Below are 16,548 nucleotides of genomic sequence, written 5' to 3' on the forward strand. Positions count from 1 at the left end.
CAACACTGGAAGTTTTTAAGAAGAGACTGGACAGCCATTTGTCCGAAATGGTGTAGGGTTTCCTGCCTGAGCAGGGGGTTGGACTAGATGACCTTCAAGGTCCCTTCCAACTTTACTATTATTATTATTATTATTATTATTATTATTATTATTATTATTATTATTATTATTATTATTATTATTATTATTATTATTATTAAATATTGTCCCCTAAACAATCTTCATGTTTCCATTTCTGGACGCATTCTGGCAAGAAAAAAAGGAGCAGAATTGCAGAATGAACATTCCTGAGAATCCAGATTGAACAACACACAAAAGCATTAAGTCCAACCAGTTTGATGTGTCCTTCAGGGCTCAGGATTACATTGACTAAGGGTGGAGAAAAATGTTGAGTTGAATATTTTTGTTAAGATTATAGTTTCACAGGGCAGGGCACTGTCTTTGGCTTCTGACATCTGCCTAAAGCCTTCAGGATGTGAGCAATTCATTTATGGATTTAGCTGAACTATTGATTTGAATAAACCAATGCAGTTAAAATCTGCTTCCCACACCAAAATGCAGCCACTGAAATGGTACAAGTGAAGCAGATTTGTTTCAGTGGATTTAATCTGAATACTTCATTTCAGGATTACACAATCTCCAATTGTGCTAACCCTTTTGTTTTTCCACCAGTGGAGACTGGAACTGATTTTGATCAAACATAAGAAGGTAGGGGGGGAAAGTAAGATAGAGTGACTAAACGTTTTCTCATGGGAAAATACTTTAGACAGTCTAGTTATCGAAGTGGTCCTGGTTTCCAAGAAATTAAAAGTAGATATACTTTTTAAAAGCTTCATGGTGTCCAGTTTAGTGAATAGAACTAGGATGACATGATAGCAGTGTTCCAATATTTTGAGGGGCTGCCACAAAGAAGAGGGGGGGTCAATCTATTTTCCAAAGCACCAGAAAGCAAGACAAGAAACAATGGATGGAAACTAATCAAGGAGAGAAATAACCTGGAACTAAGGAGAAACTTCCTAATGATGAGAACAATTAACCAGTGGAACAGCTTGCTTTCAAAAGGTGTCAGCGCTCTATAACTGAGGCTTTTGTCTGGAATATTATAGAGTCTCCTGCTGGAGCAGGGGGTTGGACTAGATGACCTCCAATGTATCTTCCAACTCTGTCATTCTGTTCTGTTTATCACAGGGGAGCTTAGCAATTTCCATAGAGATAGCTTGATTCTCTCTTAGACGTTCTATCATATTTAATTCTATTATTACAGTCATGGACACCCTACCCACATCTGCATCAATATCCTTCAAATCCCATCCCATCCTCATTAACAAATAAAAGCAAACCAATATTGCTTTTAACTGAATAAGAAAGAGAACCATAATTCTTTTCTTTTCTTTTTTTTTAGAAATAAGTGATTGAGAACTGCTTTCAAACAAAGACAGCGGGATGCAGGGATGGGCAACCTTCGGCCAGTCAAAGGCAATACTTAATATTTCTGACGGCATAACAAATCGAAGTGAGCAAGAGAGCAATACGAGATGAATGGGGCCAGATCATGTCTGTGGACAGAACCAATGTTTTCCATTTATTTCCCAAGACGTTTGGATAGTGATGTAGGTTGCCTCCAATTTGAAAGTGTGCAAAGGCTATTTTAAGAGTTATGGTATAGCTATTGTATTGAATATGGCCACTGAATTTTTCAGAAGCCTCTGAAAATTGTAAAACTGAGGGCAAGGGACCTTGGTCTAGAACAGGGGTAGGCAACCTTGGCTCTTTTATGACTCGTGGACTTCAACTCCCAGAATTCCTGAGCCAGCATGGCTCGGCTTGGAAACCTCTCTCTTTCCCCTCAGCATGGCTGGCTCAGGAATTCTGGGAGTTGAAGTCCACCAGTCATAAAAGAGCCAAGGTTGCCTACCCCTGGTCTAGAAGATGACAGAACAACTGTTGATGTTCTACTTACAACTACTTGTAAATAAAAGAGTGGAGGGGGTGGAGAAGAAATATAACCTGATACGATTCTTGAGAGCTAAGATCTTCTCAGGTGACTGCTAATATCATTGAAAAGCTTAGCGGTTTAACTTCAAGTTCTCTAGACCTTTGTGCTGCACTTCGAAGCATCATGAGATGCCGCAAACTCGCACCAGGGGGTTCCCTCATGAACTACCTGAACAGGTCTTTTTGGCTGAGGCAACTGTGGATTTGCTTGCAAAAGATACTTTAATAGGCCTCAGGAGGAAGGACTTCACCCTGCCCCTTGTGTAAAAGATGCAAGCAGCATCTCCCCAAACTGGTTCTGCCTCCCCGGATCCCATTTGTTGCTTGGAGACATCAGGCAGAAACAAGCAAATGTCCTCAGCCAGCCAGGTGCGCTGTGGGCTGCAGAGACATGTGCAGGAGCGCATCCAGTTCAAAGCAACAAGATCACAACAGCTGAGACATAGGCCTAAAGGGCCAACAGAGGCTAGAGAAGTCCCGTTGGCTAGCTGAGAGCAATGGAGATGAATGACACGGAAGCCCTCAGCTTAAGAGTTGATAATACAAGTTCTACGAAAGGGACAGAGGATAGCAGGTCGAATCATGGTTAACTTTTTTCACCTTTGATCACATTACACAAATATTAGCTGACTATGCTTCCCTGGGGATATGGCTCCTGTTATGAGGGTCCCTGCTGCTAAAGCTATTAAAGAAGCAGAAAATTCAGCCAAGTACAGGAGTTTAACTGCATTTCTTACAAGGTCCCCCCCTCTACCATTTCTTTCCATGCTCCTTCTGGTCTTCCCCCACAGTCAATCTGTTTCCTATAAATCACCTGCGTCACAAATATGCTCCTTCCCAGAACAAAGTGCTCAGAGTAGCTATAGTTAAGTACCATCCCAAGATTCCAGGAAATCCCAAAACTAGTTTGAGCTCACACGCTTTTACCTGTCTGTTGCTCGACTCCTGCTGACTCTGAAGTGAAGTCCCCATTGACTGGAAGCTAAAAAAAAAAAAAGAGAGAACAGGAACATGGAAACAGGTTTGTTTATTATGGATAAGAAAGAGGAAGAAGTATGTGCTTAGGGCAGTTTTCTCAATCGCAACAATTTTAAGATGTGTGGACTTCAATTTCAGAGTTCCCGAGCCAGCTATGTTGGCTGGAGAATTCTGGAGTTGATGTTCACACATCTTAAAATGACTAAAGTTGAGAAACACTGGTGTAGAGCATGAAGAGGCAATGTTGGGAGACCAACAAAACCCATCAGCTCCAAGGATAATGTCTTGTTAAGGCATCTAAGACAGCTTACTCCTTACCCCAAACACAACTAACCTCCAAGCTTAAAATAATCTATTGCGGTTATCTTCTAAAAACCAGGAGACAACTAACAACTGAAAAGCAGAGTCAGAAAATCAAATCTTGCCGAACTGCCATAGCAGAATCTGAATCAAAATGACACTTAGATTAGAAAAGGCAGGACTGAAGACCAAAACGAGTGGCTAGTGAGCAGCGTGTAACATCATTTTTAAAAGGCAGAAGAGCTTTTGTTTACAAGTACAGTAGAAGCCTGGCCTGCATGATGAAAAGAAGTTTGAAAAGCTGGCCAAACAAAAGGCAAGTTATGAGAAGCAATGCAAAACATTACAGATTAGACTGAAATATTAGCACCTGCCTGGTTCATATTAAAACCGGCTCACGTTTTATTCAGGCACACCAGAAAGCAGATACCGGTCCACTGCATTATTTCATGGCAAATGTTAAACAGATTACTTTTAAACAAAGTTTATATGCCTGGATCAGGAGCCTTAAGGCTTTGGCAGGTTTATCTGTGCAAAATGTTGGCACGGGGAGTCATTTGTAGCTTGATCAAGCAGCCTACTGAGCCAAGGGGAAAGGGAGAGCGAGCGTGAACAAGGAGAAGCAGAACAAGAAAAAGAAGATGCTTGACACACACCTGGCATCCTCAACCACGTTTTCCTTGATTAAAAATTAAAAAGATTTTTCACTCCCGATTTAGGTAAAGAATGAACAAGGGGACATGCGTACACATGGACACACAGACGGTCCTCTACTTAACAACCTTCTGAGTAACAATGGTTCAAAGCTACAATGGCTTAGGAAAGAGTGATTTATGGCTCATCCTCAAAGTTACGTCTGTCACATTGGTCCCATGCGCACATTATCGCAATTCAGGTCACCGGCAACTGGCTCACGTTTACAACGGTGGCAACATCTTGAGTTAGCCCAGTGGTTCTCAACCTTTTTAATGCCGCGACCCCAACCGGTCGTAAGTCGAGGACTAAACCGGTCATAATTCGAGGACTAAACCGGTCGTAAGTCGAGGACTTTCCCTGCCTGGGAGCGCCGCACATGCGTGGTTCCGCCCCCTGCGCCGGCTGAGGCGTAGCTGGCAAGCGGCAGAGACGGAGCAGGCTGACCACCAGCTGGCCCAGCCCAAGGGAGGTAAGGTACCCGCCGGAAAAGGGGAAAAAAATGGCGGACAAAAAAAATGGCGGACAGCCTTGCTTGGCGACCCCCGTGAAATGGTCGATCGACCCCAAATGGGGTCCTGACCCACAGGTTGAGAACCACTGAGTTAGCCGATCGCGATTCGGGATGTTTCCAGCCAATTTCTAACAAGCAAAGTCAATTGGGGAAGCCAGACCCAGATCATGGGATTCGCTTAATGACTATGGTAAAAATGGCCATAAAACTGAGCTGGGTCATGTGATGGCTTGTTTTATGACCACACTAACGTATGACAGAAACGTCAGTCCCAATTGTAGTGTAAGTTAAGGACCATCTGTAGACACATTAAATAACAATATAATAGAGATCTTAATGTTAAATAATTAGTTCAAGACTGAAACTTATAACTAATATGTATTCTGATGCAAATTGTAATGGTTCTTTTTTTATCTCATACTCAACTTTGGATGAAAAGTTAAATAATTTTATGCCTGTACCCCCGACATTCTCAATGGCAATTAATAATTTTTTTAAAAAAAAATCTGTTATTTTTCAATACTTTAAGCAATACTTTAAACATAATAGAATAAGTATATTATGTATATACTTCATATACTATTATTTCTGGAAGGCCTCCATTAACACCGATTCCCCAATTAAACAAATATATATTTATTTACTGCATTTATATCCTGCCTTTTCTTCTGACAATTGAAAGAGAGTTTTTAGGTGGCGGTGGGGTATCCTTCCTTTCCATTCAAGCAATTCTGTAAAAAATGCTAGATATGGAAGACATGGCTGGTGCAATATCCCTTAGTGAGCTCTACTTTCTATTTGAACATGGTTCTCCTCATTTCTAGTCCAGCTTGTTCAAAACTACACTTCTTCATGAATGCATCTTCAACCAAAGGTGTTCATTGTAATGAGGTGAGGGATCAGATAACATATTTACATGCACGTTCCTCCTGATCTAAGGAAGTGTATTTTTCATCCTATCTTTCGGTGGATGAGTGCCAAAGATTTTGTTCTCCATGTCTTTCGTTTGACATTTCTACGGGAAGACTCAATAGACTTTTGATCAGTTTAAGTTCCTAAAGGTGTCATCTACCTGCGGCTGTTTATCACAGGCTCCCCTCTGACCTCAGTGGACAGACTGGGTCTCATTGGGCTGTATGGGCTGCCGGGTCTATACCCAGGAGATGAAGGACTGTAGGGGCTGGTGGGCCGTGGACTGATGGAAGCTGGACTTGAGTAGGAAGATCTCACTGAATTCTGACCGTTGTCTCTAGTTCTCACCACATCCTGTTGGAAAAGGCAAACGTAATTAAAAAAAAAACAACTTCAGAAGAATAGGCTGATACAGAAAATCAAAGCGACATCAACCACAGTGGCACAAATTAATGCTAGCTGCTCTTTTACAGCATCCCCAAATTGGATGACTAAGATCACTCTTCGTCCCTAATCATAAACGGAGCCCTACCCTGACTGGCTTCTCCCCACATATTGTTAACTTTTGAAGAAAAGTCATGTTACCCAAAGGACCAGCGATATGATTACTACCCAGGCAGTACTGGTGGTACCCATATAGCTCCTCCAACACACACAGGGAAAACAAAGTTGTCGTGAGGAGCGGTGTAATCTTTGGCCCCCTTAATGAAACTGGATTGATTCTCCTCAGCCCCACCTAGCCAGCTGAAATGAAGCAAAGGGATCCTTACCTGAAATCGTATGGCCAACATCTCTGGGGAACTTTCGCCATTAGTCTGGCTGGGAGAAAACTGCTGTGACCTGAGGCAAGACAAGAGGACAAAGGCAGATAGTTAAGAACCAAAATATCTTCAGCAATCAGTTGATTGACAGGTTCACCAACCCACTTATGAAATAAGGAACCTTCTATTTAAAAAAAACGCCAGCAAAAATATTGAAATTGACGAGCTCTGTCAATTTCCCCTTCTAGTTCAATTGAGAAGAAGAAAAATAACATTGTGGTGACTATGAGGGGTGAGAAGGTCTAGCTCCTAGAAGGACATTGTCAAGATAGAGGCTCAGACAACAGACCTACCATTGGAAACAAGGTCTCCTCCAAGACCAGCGGATAGAAAGTATGGAGTCCTTGGTGCCATCTGAGCTTCAAGAATGAAGGCAAATATATGTGTCTCAGGATAACGTTGCAAGATCGAATCTGGGTCGGTCACTGGGACCAGATTTTCAGAGCTAAAGGTCACTGGGCCCCTTGTCAGTCAACAGGAGTGCTAATTTACCACCAGTTTATCAAGTATTTAGGAGCTGAGGGCTTGGCAGCACAGAGAAAACAGCCAATCGCCAGCCATCAACACACCAATCAACCAATAGGAACACACCGCATAAATACTACTCGCAGAATAGCCCAACGCACATATTTGCAGTAGACAAAAGTAGAGCGAAGATGGGCTTCAGTACAAATCCAAAAGCTTAGAAGACTAAATCTCTCGTTCCGGTGACTGACCCAGATTCGATCTCTCTGAGCTCGGTCGTTTTCTTGTAAGACCTCTCATTAGCCAACAACTACCCAACTTTCATTACCTAGTTTGGAAATGAAATATCTGTAAGAAAACAAGCAAGCTCAGAGAGTACCAAGGACCTCGCAGTTCAAGGCAGAGCTACAAATAGTCTCCTCTATTGGGGAAGGAAAAGAAATTGGTGCTTGCTTCCTTGGCACAAGTAAGAGGGATCTAAAGCAAGAGAAAGGCGCTTGGCCAACATCATTGCCAAAGCCAAACATGGCCTGGAATCTGCTCAGCCATTTCTCAATCCAGCCAGTTTCTGCACGGGAGAAAAACGGCCACGTGGAAGACCCCTTAGGTCAGTGATGGTGAACCTTTTAGAGACCGAGTGCCCAAAAACTGGCCCCGCCCCTGCTCCACCCCCTGCGCCGCCCCCGCTCTGCCTCCCCATGCCCCACCCCAGGGAGCCCAGCAGCGCTATGGCGGCCACACCCTCTGCCCACCCTCTGCAGCATCAACTGCATGATGGGGTGTGAGGGCAGAGTCTTGTCTACGCTGCCTGGCTGCCATGTCCTTGGCTGCGCTGGTCCGTGTGGGCCACGCTCGAGGGCGATTCTCCTTCAGGGGGGCTATTGGAGAGGAGGGGGTCACAGGGGGAGGCAAGGCTGGGGCAACGGCACGTGTGCCCACAGAGAGGGCTCCGAATGCCGCCTCTGGCACCCGTGCCATAGGTTCGCCACCACTGCCTTAGGTACTCCTTCATCTCACACCAACACCCCACCATAAATAAATAATCCCTTCTTAACCAAGACAGTTTGCCTCTCCCACAGAGTGTTCACTCCGAGGCCTTTAAATGAACCACAGATGGCGCACTCTTAGTGCTTCCATAACGGCTCTTTTGCTCCCGCCAAGATGCAACAGAGACGGGCTTCTTAAACCATGGATTAAAAGAGGGTTCTGCCACTCCCAATTACCTTACATCAGAAGAGATGCTGACTCCAGCCCCAGAACAAGGGGAGGTTTGAGATACCTCCCCGCCCCCAGCCCCAGACACTAAAATTGGGAGCAGGGAGTGGGTGAGGGGGACCGAGTGGTTCCTTTTATATTCTCTCTACAAGAATGCACTTTGATGTAGCTGAGAGCTGGAATTCATTAAAGAGAATTAAATTATGGAGGGGGGGGAAGAGAGAAAGAACCAAACGGCAGTAAGAAGGAGAAGAGGGCAGACTGTAGAGCCGGGATGTCCAACCTCAAGGCTTGTGGACTTCATTTCTGACTTCAATTGCTGAGTTGCCCCTTCTCCTACCACAGGGGTCTTCAAACTTGCCCCTTTTATGACTTGTGGACTTCAACTCCCAGAATTCCTCAGCCAGACACACATGGAGTTGAAGTCCACCAGTCATAAAAGGGCCAAGTTTGAAGACCCCTGGTCTGGATCCAAGCCCGCAGTTTCATCAAAATGGCCGACTGAGGAATTCTGGGAGTTGAAGTCCATCAGTCATAAAAGGGCCAAGTTGGAAGACCTCTGGTCTGGATCCAAGCCCGCAGTTTAATCAAAATGGCCGACTGAGGAATTCTGGGAGTTGAAGTCCACCAGTCATAAAAGGGCCAAGTTGGAAGACCCCTGGTCTGGATCCAAGCCCGCAGTTTCATCAAAATGGCCGACTGAGGAATTCTGGGAGTTGAAGTCCACCAGTCATAAAAGGGCCAAGTTGGAAGACCCCTGCCCTAACAGAACAGGCTGGGCTGACACCTTGCAGATCAAGCTACCACCTCTCCGTTTCATGCAAAGTGGTAGAAAGAAGACAGAATCTCACTAGCAAAAGCCAAACCTTTAAGTCAATCATCAACAGAGCTTCTACACCACATGATCCGACCTGGGCAACTTTAAGGCTCGTGGACTTCGACTCCCAGAATTCCCCAACCAGCCTTGCTCCTTAGTCAAACACTTGGTCCTTAGTTTGACACTGTTGATGGGCAACCTTAAAAGTGTGTAAGCTAAGCCTACTAATTCTTGGAGGCGAGTCAGGATACTACAGTGATTAGGAACAGAGTGGGATCGGGACCAGCAACGCAATTAGCCTCTTTCACATTGTACTTGTATCAGCCCTGGAGAATGTTCCTTGCGGGGTGTTAGAGGATTCAGACTTTCTCCCTTTGGCATCTGGCACTGCTAGAAATACACAAGTCTGAAGCTCTCACATTCCTGTTTTCTCCTGGAATTAAATTTTGGTGAGGACTCCAACTGCCCCAAGTGAGAAGGACGGTGTGGAAGGCAGATTTAGGCTAAATGTTGCCAGATGAGACCCTTGCTAACAGCAAGGCTTTTATAACAGCATAATTATACAAGGATGGGCTCAACACTTTATATGGAATAACTGACAAAGCAGGAATGTTGCCTCAATTATAAGTTAGTCTGGCAATCTGAACAAGAGGCTAGACAACCATCGATCTGGGAGATTTAAACTGGCTGGTTGGACTTGGAATTCCAACTACCCAAATCTATGAAACAAACAAATCCAAGACCTACACTTTAAAAGGAGATATAATAAAGGGGGAAACGCTCAGGTTGACAAGGAAAAGAAATACAAAAAAAGAGAATGTTTGTTTTTTCTAAGCTCCGCTTGTTTATAAAAAGCTATACGTACAGGGAAAGATATCTCCGAAGGCATGAGGTGCATGTAATCCTAGAAGATAAAATGAAGTCTCTGCTAGCAGCTTCAAAACCAACATTGCAGGTGCCAGAATACCCTTGTTTTTGCAGCAAGAGATAACATCACTACCATTTTGAAAAGCGTTGTGTCATTTGTTTATAGAACTGGCATAACGTCAAATTATAATAGTCTGATCAGTTCATGTACACCATGCAATCAGTTCAAACATGCTTAAGCTTCCTTAAAAAAAAATAGAGTGAAAATATAAAGTTTGGATTAAAATTAAAAGGCAGAACATAAACAATTTGAGTGGAATGCACAAAGCCAGATGTTAACCTCTAAAAGCTTCTTTAGAAAAGCCAGATCTGAACGGTCTTCTTGAAGACGACAAGAGAAAAGAACCTCTGAACCAGGGGTCTTCAAACTTGGCCCTTTTATGACTTGTGGACTTCACCTCCCAGAATCCTGTGCCTGGCTGAGGAATTCTGGGAGATGAAGTCCACAAGTCATAAAAGGGCCAAGTTTGAAGACCCCTGCTCTGAACCTTGAGATGCAGCAAGCTTTTTCCAAAGAGTCAGAGCAGCACAAGTCAAGAGTTGACCCACTGTGAATTTCAGCCTTTCCAAATCCAGATGAGCTGCAATTACAACTCATGGAATCCCAACCCTCTTGGCTGGGAATGATGGGAATTGTAACCGGAACAGATTCCAGCTAAGGGAAGACTGCTCTGTTCTACTGAGTATCAAACGCTTGTCCAGATAGCCCGTTAGGCAAATAGTTGCATTGACTTTGGAAGACCCAGGTTGTTTTCAGGGTCTTTACACTTCCTTGTAAAGTGGGCTCTAGTAAGGCTTCCAGATGGTTGCTAGTCAATGCAGAAGCAAATTAACAGAGAGAAAACAGCTTTTAAAAAGTTAGATTAAGGCTAAGGTCGTCTCTGAAAACCAGTAAAATAAAAACGAATATACACTAGTTATACATGAAGAGAAATGTTTACATGATCAGAAAATACATTATTTTTAATCTAAGGGTCTCATTCTATATTGCACAACATATGCATTTCCAGGTTGCAAAACTCACAGCCCTGAAAGATTAAAAACTAAGTGAAACCAAAGAATTTGAAATCACCATTTCACTTCCTGGTTACCTTTAGCCCTATTGCTTCTTCTGCCTGGAACCGACATATGCAGAAATGCAGCATTTTACTCTGTGACTGACCATTACCAAACTGAAAACAAAATCATGCTATAACTTAGAAATCTATTGTCTTTATTATTGTCAGTTTTGGATGGTGGGGGAAGTGCTTACTCTTAAATCCTGAATTTGTCTTGTTTTCTATATTGCAATTTTTAATTTGCGAGGAGTTCTCCATCTCCATGAGCACCGCCCACCCCACCAAAGCAAAGTCATCTAGGCAACCCAAGAGTTTATTGCTAAGTGCAAGTTTAAATTTTTATCTTGCATTTCAAAGTGGCATTCCATAAGAAGCTGGACATAAATACCAGGAGTCCAAAGAAGAATAGAGCAAAACATGTCAAAAGCAGAGGGGAAGTTATTAATGAAATACCAATGTACATTTTTAAAAATGAGCAGTCCATCCTGTTAGGAGAAAAGATCTAGCCATGGCCAAGAATTTGATTACATAACTTCCTTTTTTACCCATAATGCAGACATGACTACTCTAAATGGCAGTTGTTTACTTAATCTATCCCTCACCATATGACAGGTTATATTGTTTGCTACTGGTTTTACAATCCTGTTATGGCCCATAGCCAAGATGGAAATAAACGTCACCTAGACCAAATCTCCATACACTGATTTTAGACCCAGCTATAACTAAGCTAATATTATTGAGGTATGTCTGTGGATAAGATAGATAGATAGGTAGGTGGGTGGGTGGGTGGGTGGGTGGGTAGAGACAGAGAGATGTAGATATACAAACAGATAGAGATCAATCCATCCACCTATCCTATCTGCTCTAAATATTTCCTGCATGTATTTTGTCTATATCATCTATCTATCTATCTATCTATCTATCTATCTATCTATCTATCTATCTATCTATCTATCTATCTATCTATCTATCTATCTATCTATCTATCTATCTATCATCTAGTACTCTAGGACAGAGGTCATCAACCTTGGCAACTTTAAGACTTGTGGACTTCAACTCCCAGAATTCCTGGCTGGCTGAGGAATTCTGGGATTTGAAGTCCACAAGTCTTAAAAGTTGCCAAGGTTGATGACCCCTGCTCTAGGAGGATTGGGAAACAAGATCAAATAAGGAAAAGTAACAGGAAACATTACAGAACTGGGAATATTAACACATTAAAAATCCTAAGGCCTGGTGTCTACGGGGATTCTCAATCATCCAGGTTATGATTGTCCCAAAAGGCAACTGGACTTTGGGTTTTTTTTTTCTTTGAAAATGTTTTGCTTCTCATGCAAGAAGCTTCTTCAGTTCTCAAGGTTCTTCAGTTCTAAGGGCTGGTGGTGACTTCTTAGTTAAAGGCAGAACCCAAGACTGTGTTTTTTAAAAAACAACTCAGCTGAGGTTTATTATGTGACGACTCCTGGAAACCAGTCAAGAATAATAGGCAGAGAACAAGACTGGTGTTCTCCAGCTTAAACTTTGTCTTGGACCTCTTCCACATTTTCTTAATGGATGTGCTAGGTATCCACATGTACAATTTTTAGAATACCACAGCATGTAAAAAAAAAATATTTTGCTTTTAAAAGAAGCTGGTGATACTCTCATCTTATACCAAACCAAGGCATGGCATATACTAGATAGTTCAAGAGTGACACAAGAAATATGTTAATACAACTTTTTCACCTGGGTGTCCTCCAGATGTATGAAGGGCCACTGCTTGAAGTTTCTCAGGTTGAGGTAAGGCTAACCTGATGGGAACCAAAGGTATTTTTGCTAAAATTGTCTAACAATGAAGTAGGAAAATCCTCAGGGATTAATACGAAGAAGGGAGTATGCACGTTAACTAGAATAAAGCACTAAAAAAATGCGCACAATAAATTCCAACCAGGATTTCTGGTGCGGAGAATTCTGAACCAGAAAAATCAGCCTCACAACAGCTGAAGAAGTCAACCAACTAAAAACATTGAGCCAACTCACAAAGCTTCAAGTGCCCCAGGACAAGTGTGGGTTGGGAGCAGGAGACAATCAGCATGTTCAAAGGAGGGGAGAAGAGGAAGAGGAGAGGACGAGCTGAAAGCCCCGGAATGAGAGGAATGTTGCTTGTTGAACTGCTCAAGTTCAGTTTGTCAGTTTTGGGAGGGTGCCAAGATGCCATTAGGGCTTTCCAAGGTGATCTTGCATCTACCACACAACAGAAGATGACACGAAAAGAAGGCACAGCAACGAACAAAGGTGACAGGACCTTGGTTGGCTAGGCAGCTGTGGACAGATGGCCATAACACATCTGGATTTTCCACCACATACACACAACGCTCCAAAGCACACACACACACAAATACTGCTGCATACCAAACCTGCAAGCCAGAGCATGCAATGAAAGAGTGCAACAAGATCTTGCCGAGGCTCACACAGCAGGTGCAAAATAGTACAACTCAGCTCTAATAATTCCAGCAGAAGAGAAAGTTGGGTTAAGGATTTCCCTTCACTGATGTTACCTCGGTCATCTGAGGCATCTGACCATCATCCAGTTGAGGGTGTGGAAAGAGAGTTTCTGAATCATGCCAGTAAACGCCACACCCTGCATTGTGACCTGCTCCTAAGGGCATTGTCCGTTTTGCTCCAACCAGAAAAGTCCAGGTCTTGCCTTTCATCGAAGACCATAACCCTGCTTTCTTCTCCACCTTACATGGTTCTGCCAGTCTTTTCTCCTGTCCAATGGCCGATGAGCTACTTCCCCCAAAGGGTAGCCTTCCAATCACATTTAGAACATAGAATAATAGATTTGGGACCTCGGCGGTCTTCTAGTCCAACCCCTTGCTCAAGCAGGAGGCCCTACCATTTCAGACAAATGGTTGTTTAAGACTCATATGGGATCACAGATCTACTGCAGCTTATGCAAGAGGCCCGGGAAAACTCAGACAGCAGTTCCCAACCGACCGTACATCTCGTGTTTTGTTAATCAGAAGTTCTCCTGGCCTACCTCTCCTAAAAAGGCCCTATTAGAAAAAGGGGAAATCTTGGCTCTTTCAGCCCTTTTTCTCCAAAACAAATATCGATTGGCGTCACTGAGACTTTGAAGAAGGACATTCAGTGTCAGCAACCGGAGCGTTGGCAAGCAGAGGTTTGGGTGTTGATTTGGCCTGTGCCTCCACAACACAGAAGACCTTGCCCAACAGCTTCCCAGAAGAATACACCCTGTCCTGGTGAAAGTGGTTCTCACACATCCTTAAAAGAAGAGAAATAAGTTGCACAAGCCAACAATTAGATGTTTCTGGTTAACTGGGGGAGAAGGGAAATTAAGTAAGCGGGGAAAAATTGGACTCCTTTGCTTTTTATAACTCGGAGCCCACCCTCAACACTATTTCAAGTGTGCATACATGGAAACAAGTTAAGCTTTAGGAATGCCATCCCATCCTTTTGTAGAAAAAGGCAACTCTTCTCACACACACATGGAGAGCGCACGGATATTCTCACCATGCACAAAGGACAACTGAAATTAGGAAGGAGACTCGAAAGCAAATCATGTTTTGATGAGGATTTATTTTTCTTTTTTTTTGCTTTTCTCTTAATAAAAATCATCCAATATGAACCACTAAGCAGAGCTCAGCATTATTCTGGATAAAAATGCTGAAATAAATACAGCATAGCACACAATATAGAGTGGCGTACAACCATTTCAACGAACGTATTTGGATTTCTTTGGCACAAACACGTGTGAACAAGTGTTTGCCGGTGAAAGATCCTAAACGAGGAGATGAAGTTGTTTCCCCGATCTTTGTAAGGACCTTTCCCATCTGTGGGCCATTCCAAGCAACAGTTCCCAAGGCCTCAACCCCCAACAACAACAAAAATAAACAAGAGCACCAGCATTGGAACCAGCTGGATGGAAAAATCTGCAAAATTGCTTCTCTTCCAGTTAGCCCACCGTGGTTCAGCTGCTCGCTGCTTTCCAAACCACCAACAAGCTCTCACAGCCAAAAAAGCAGCTTATGAACTCTGTGGAAGAGAAACCAACAGTCTGACAAACAACGATACAAAAAAGATGCTGAGACCCATAGAAAGAGTGCAGAGAAGAGCAACAAAGAAGATAAAGGGGCTGGAGGCTAAATTGTATGATACATGGTTCAGGGAGCGAGGTATGTCTAGCCCAGGGGTAGTCAACCTTGGCTCTTTTATGACTCATGGACAACTCCCAGAATTCCTGACCCAGTGTGGCTGGCTCAGGAATTCTGGGAGTTGAAGTCCACGAGTCATAAAAGAGCCAAGGTTACCTACCCCTGGTCTAGCCTATCAAAGTGAAGGACTATGGGGGATACAATGGCAGTCTTTCAGTACTTGAGGGGCTATCGCAGAGAAGAGGGGATTGACCAGGGGACAGAACAAGAAGCAATGGATGGAACATAATCAAGGGGACATGTCAAAAGGGACATGTAGGCCTCCTGACCAGCCATTAGAGAGACGACTCTCCACCATGTCCTATCTCCTAAGTGAAAATAAAAGCAGAGACACCGTTGAGTTGAGTTGCTCCTGGTGGCGATATGGGCAAGTTCATCGAGGTTTTTCAGCAAACTGTACCAAAATTATTGGTACTGGCTTTCCTCCAGGATGTTCTCTCAATTAATTTCTCAATCTAGCCTCCACCTTTTGAGATTCCTCGCTGTCTCTCATCCAAGAACTAATCAAGCCAGATAGCTCAGTTTCCAAGCCCAGAAAACTTCAATGAGGTTCTGAAGCCTGCTGAGGCCTGCCTTCCATTCACTGGATTTCAACCACAGCAATGGGAACGCCAGGGAGATCAGTGGGCCAAGTCTGTTTTCTATTGGAAATGGCTAATGAATCGTCCTATAACAGTGATGGCGAACCTTTCAGAGACCGAGTGCCCAAACTGCAAACCCAAAACCCACTTATGCATCGTGGGGTGCCGGGTGGGTGTGGCCCACTGGGTGGGCGTGGCTGCGGTGGTAACGGCAGACTGGGTGGGACTAAAAAGTTCAATCAATCAATTCCAACTTTGCAAGATCTTTTTTTTCCCGCAAGAAGTTGAAATTGATTGATTGATTGAACCTTTTTTTTTTGTACACGGCGGCGGAGGCCTAAAGCGAAAAGGTTTTATAAAACCCAGCTGAAGGCCTAGGACTGGGGCGACGGTGCGCGTGCCCACAGAGAGGGCTCTGAGTGCCGCCTCTGGCACCCGTGCCATAGGTTCGCCACTACTGTACTATAACATAATATTGCACAAATGATACCTCTGAGGTTGAGTTGCTCCTAAAGTTACCTGTGGGAAAGAGTACCTGAGCACATAGCTAGGTGGATGACTTTGTCTTCACTTTGATAAACTCACCTGTCCACTTGCAATTGCAGCTGCCCAGGGCTCTGCTTTATCTTGTTCTGGGCCTCCACATTAAGCATCTCAGAAGTGCTCTCCCCATTGATGGAAATTATGACATCTCCGGTTCGAAGGTCACCTAGGGCTGCTTTGCCCTGCTCTATCACCTGTGTGTGGCACAAAGCAAAGACATCCAAAATGTGTTTGTTGGAAAATGCATTCCTATTTTCTTAACCGTACTAAGGCGGAATCTTAGAATGTAAGGACAATATCGTATTTTCCACTAGCCCGGTTTTTCTCAACCTTAGTGACTTTAAGACATCTGGACTTCAATTCCCAGAATTCCTCATCCAGCTTGCTTGTTGGCTGGGAAATTCTGAGAGTTGAGGTCCACATATGAAGCCATTAAAGTGGACAAACATGCAAAAAAAAAATACTGGACTAAAATAAGAAGATGGATCGAAGAAATAATAGACCAACCTGTAGAT

General features: G+C 43.5%; 1 protein-coding gene across 1 annotated transcript in view; it reads right to left on the reverse strand.

The window, feature by feature from the left end:
• PDLIM2 (PDZ and LIM domain 2) overlaps nt 1–16,548 on the reverse strand; it is a 52,422-nt gene that overhangs the window by 19,015 nt on the left and 16,859 nt on the right. The window contains exons 3-6 of the mRNA XM_015817965.1: nt 16,076–16,227; nt 6,163–6,232; nt 5,553–5,746; nt 2,923–2,977 (exon numbers count right to left, since the gene is read on the reverse strand). Of these exons, the coding sequence (XP_015673451.1) occupies nt 2,923–2,977; nt 5,553–5,746; nt 6,163–6,232; nt 16,076–16,227 (471 nt within the window). The remainder of the gene's footprint in view (nt 1–2,922; nt 2,978–5,552; nt 5,747–6,162; nt 6,233–16,075; nt 16,228–16,548) is intronic.

Source organism: Protobothrops mucrosquamatus, unplaced genomic scaffold, assembly GCF_001527695.2.
Source record: "Protobothrops mucrosquamatus isolate PMUCROS unplaced genomic scaffold, P.Mucros_1.0 scaffold659, whole genome shotgun sequence".
In the NCBI taxonomy this organism is placed as follows: domain Eukaryota; kingdom Metazoa; phylum Chordata; class Lepidosauria; order Squamata; family Viperidae; genus Protobothrops; species Protobothrops mucrosquamatus.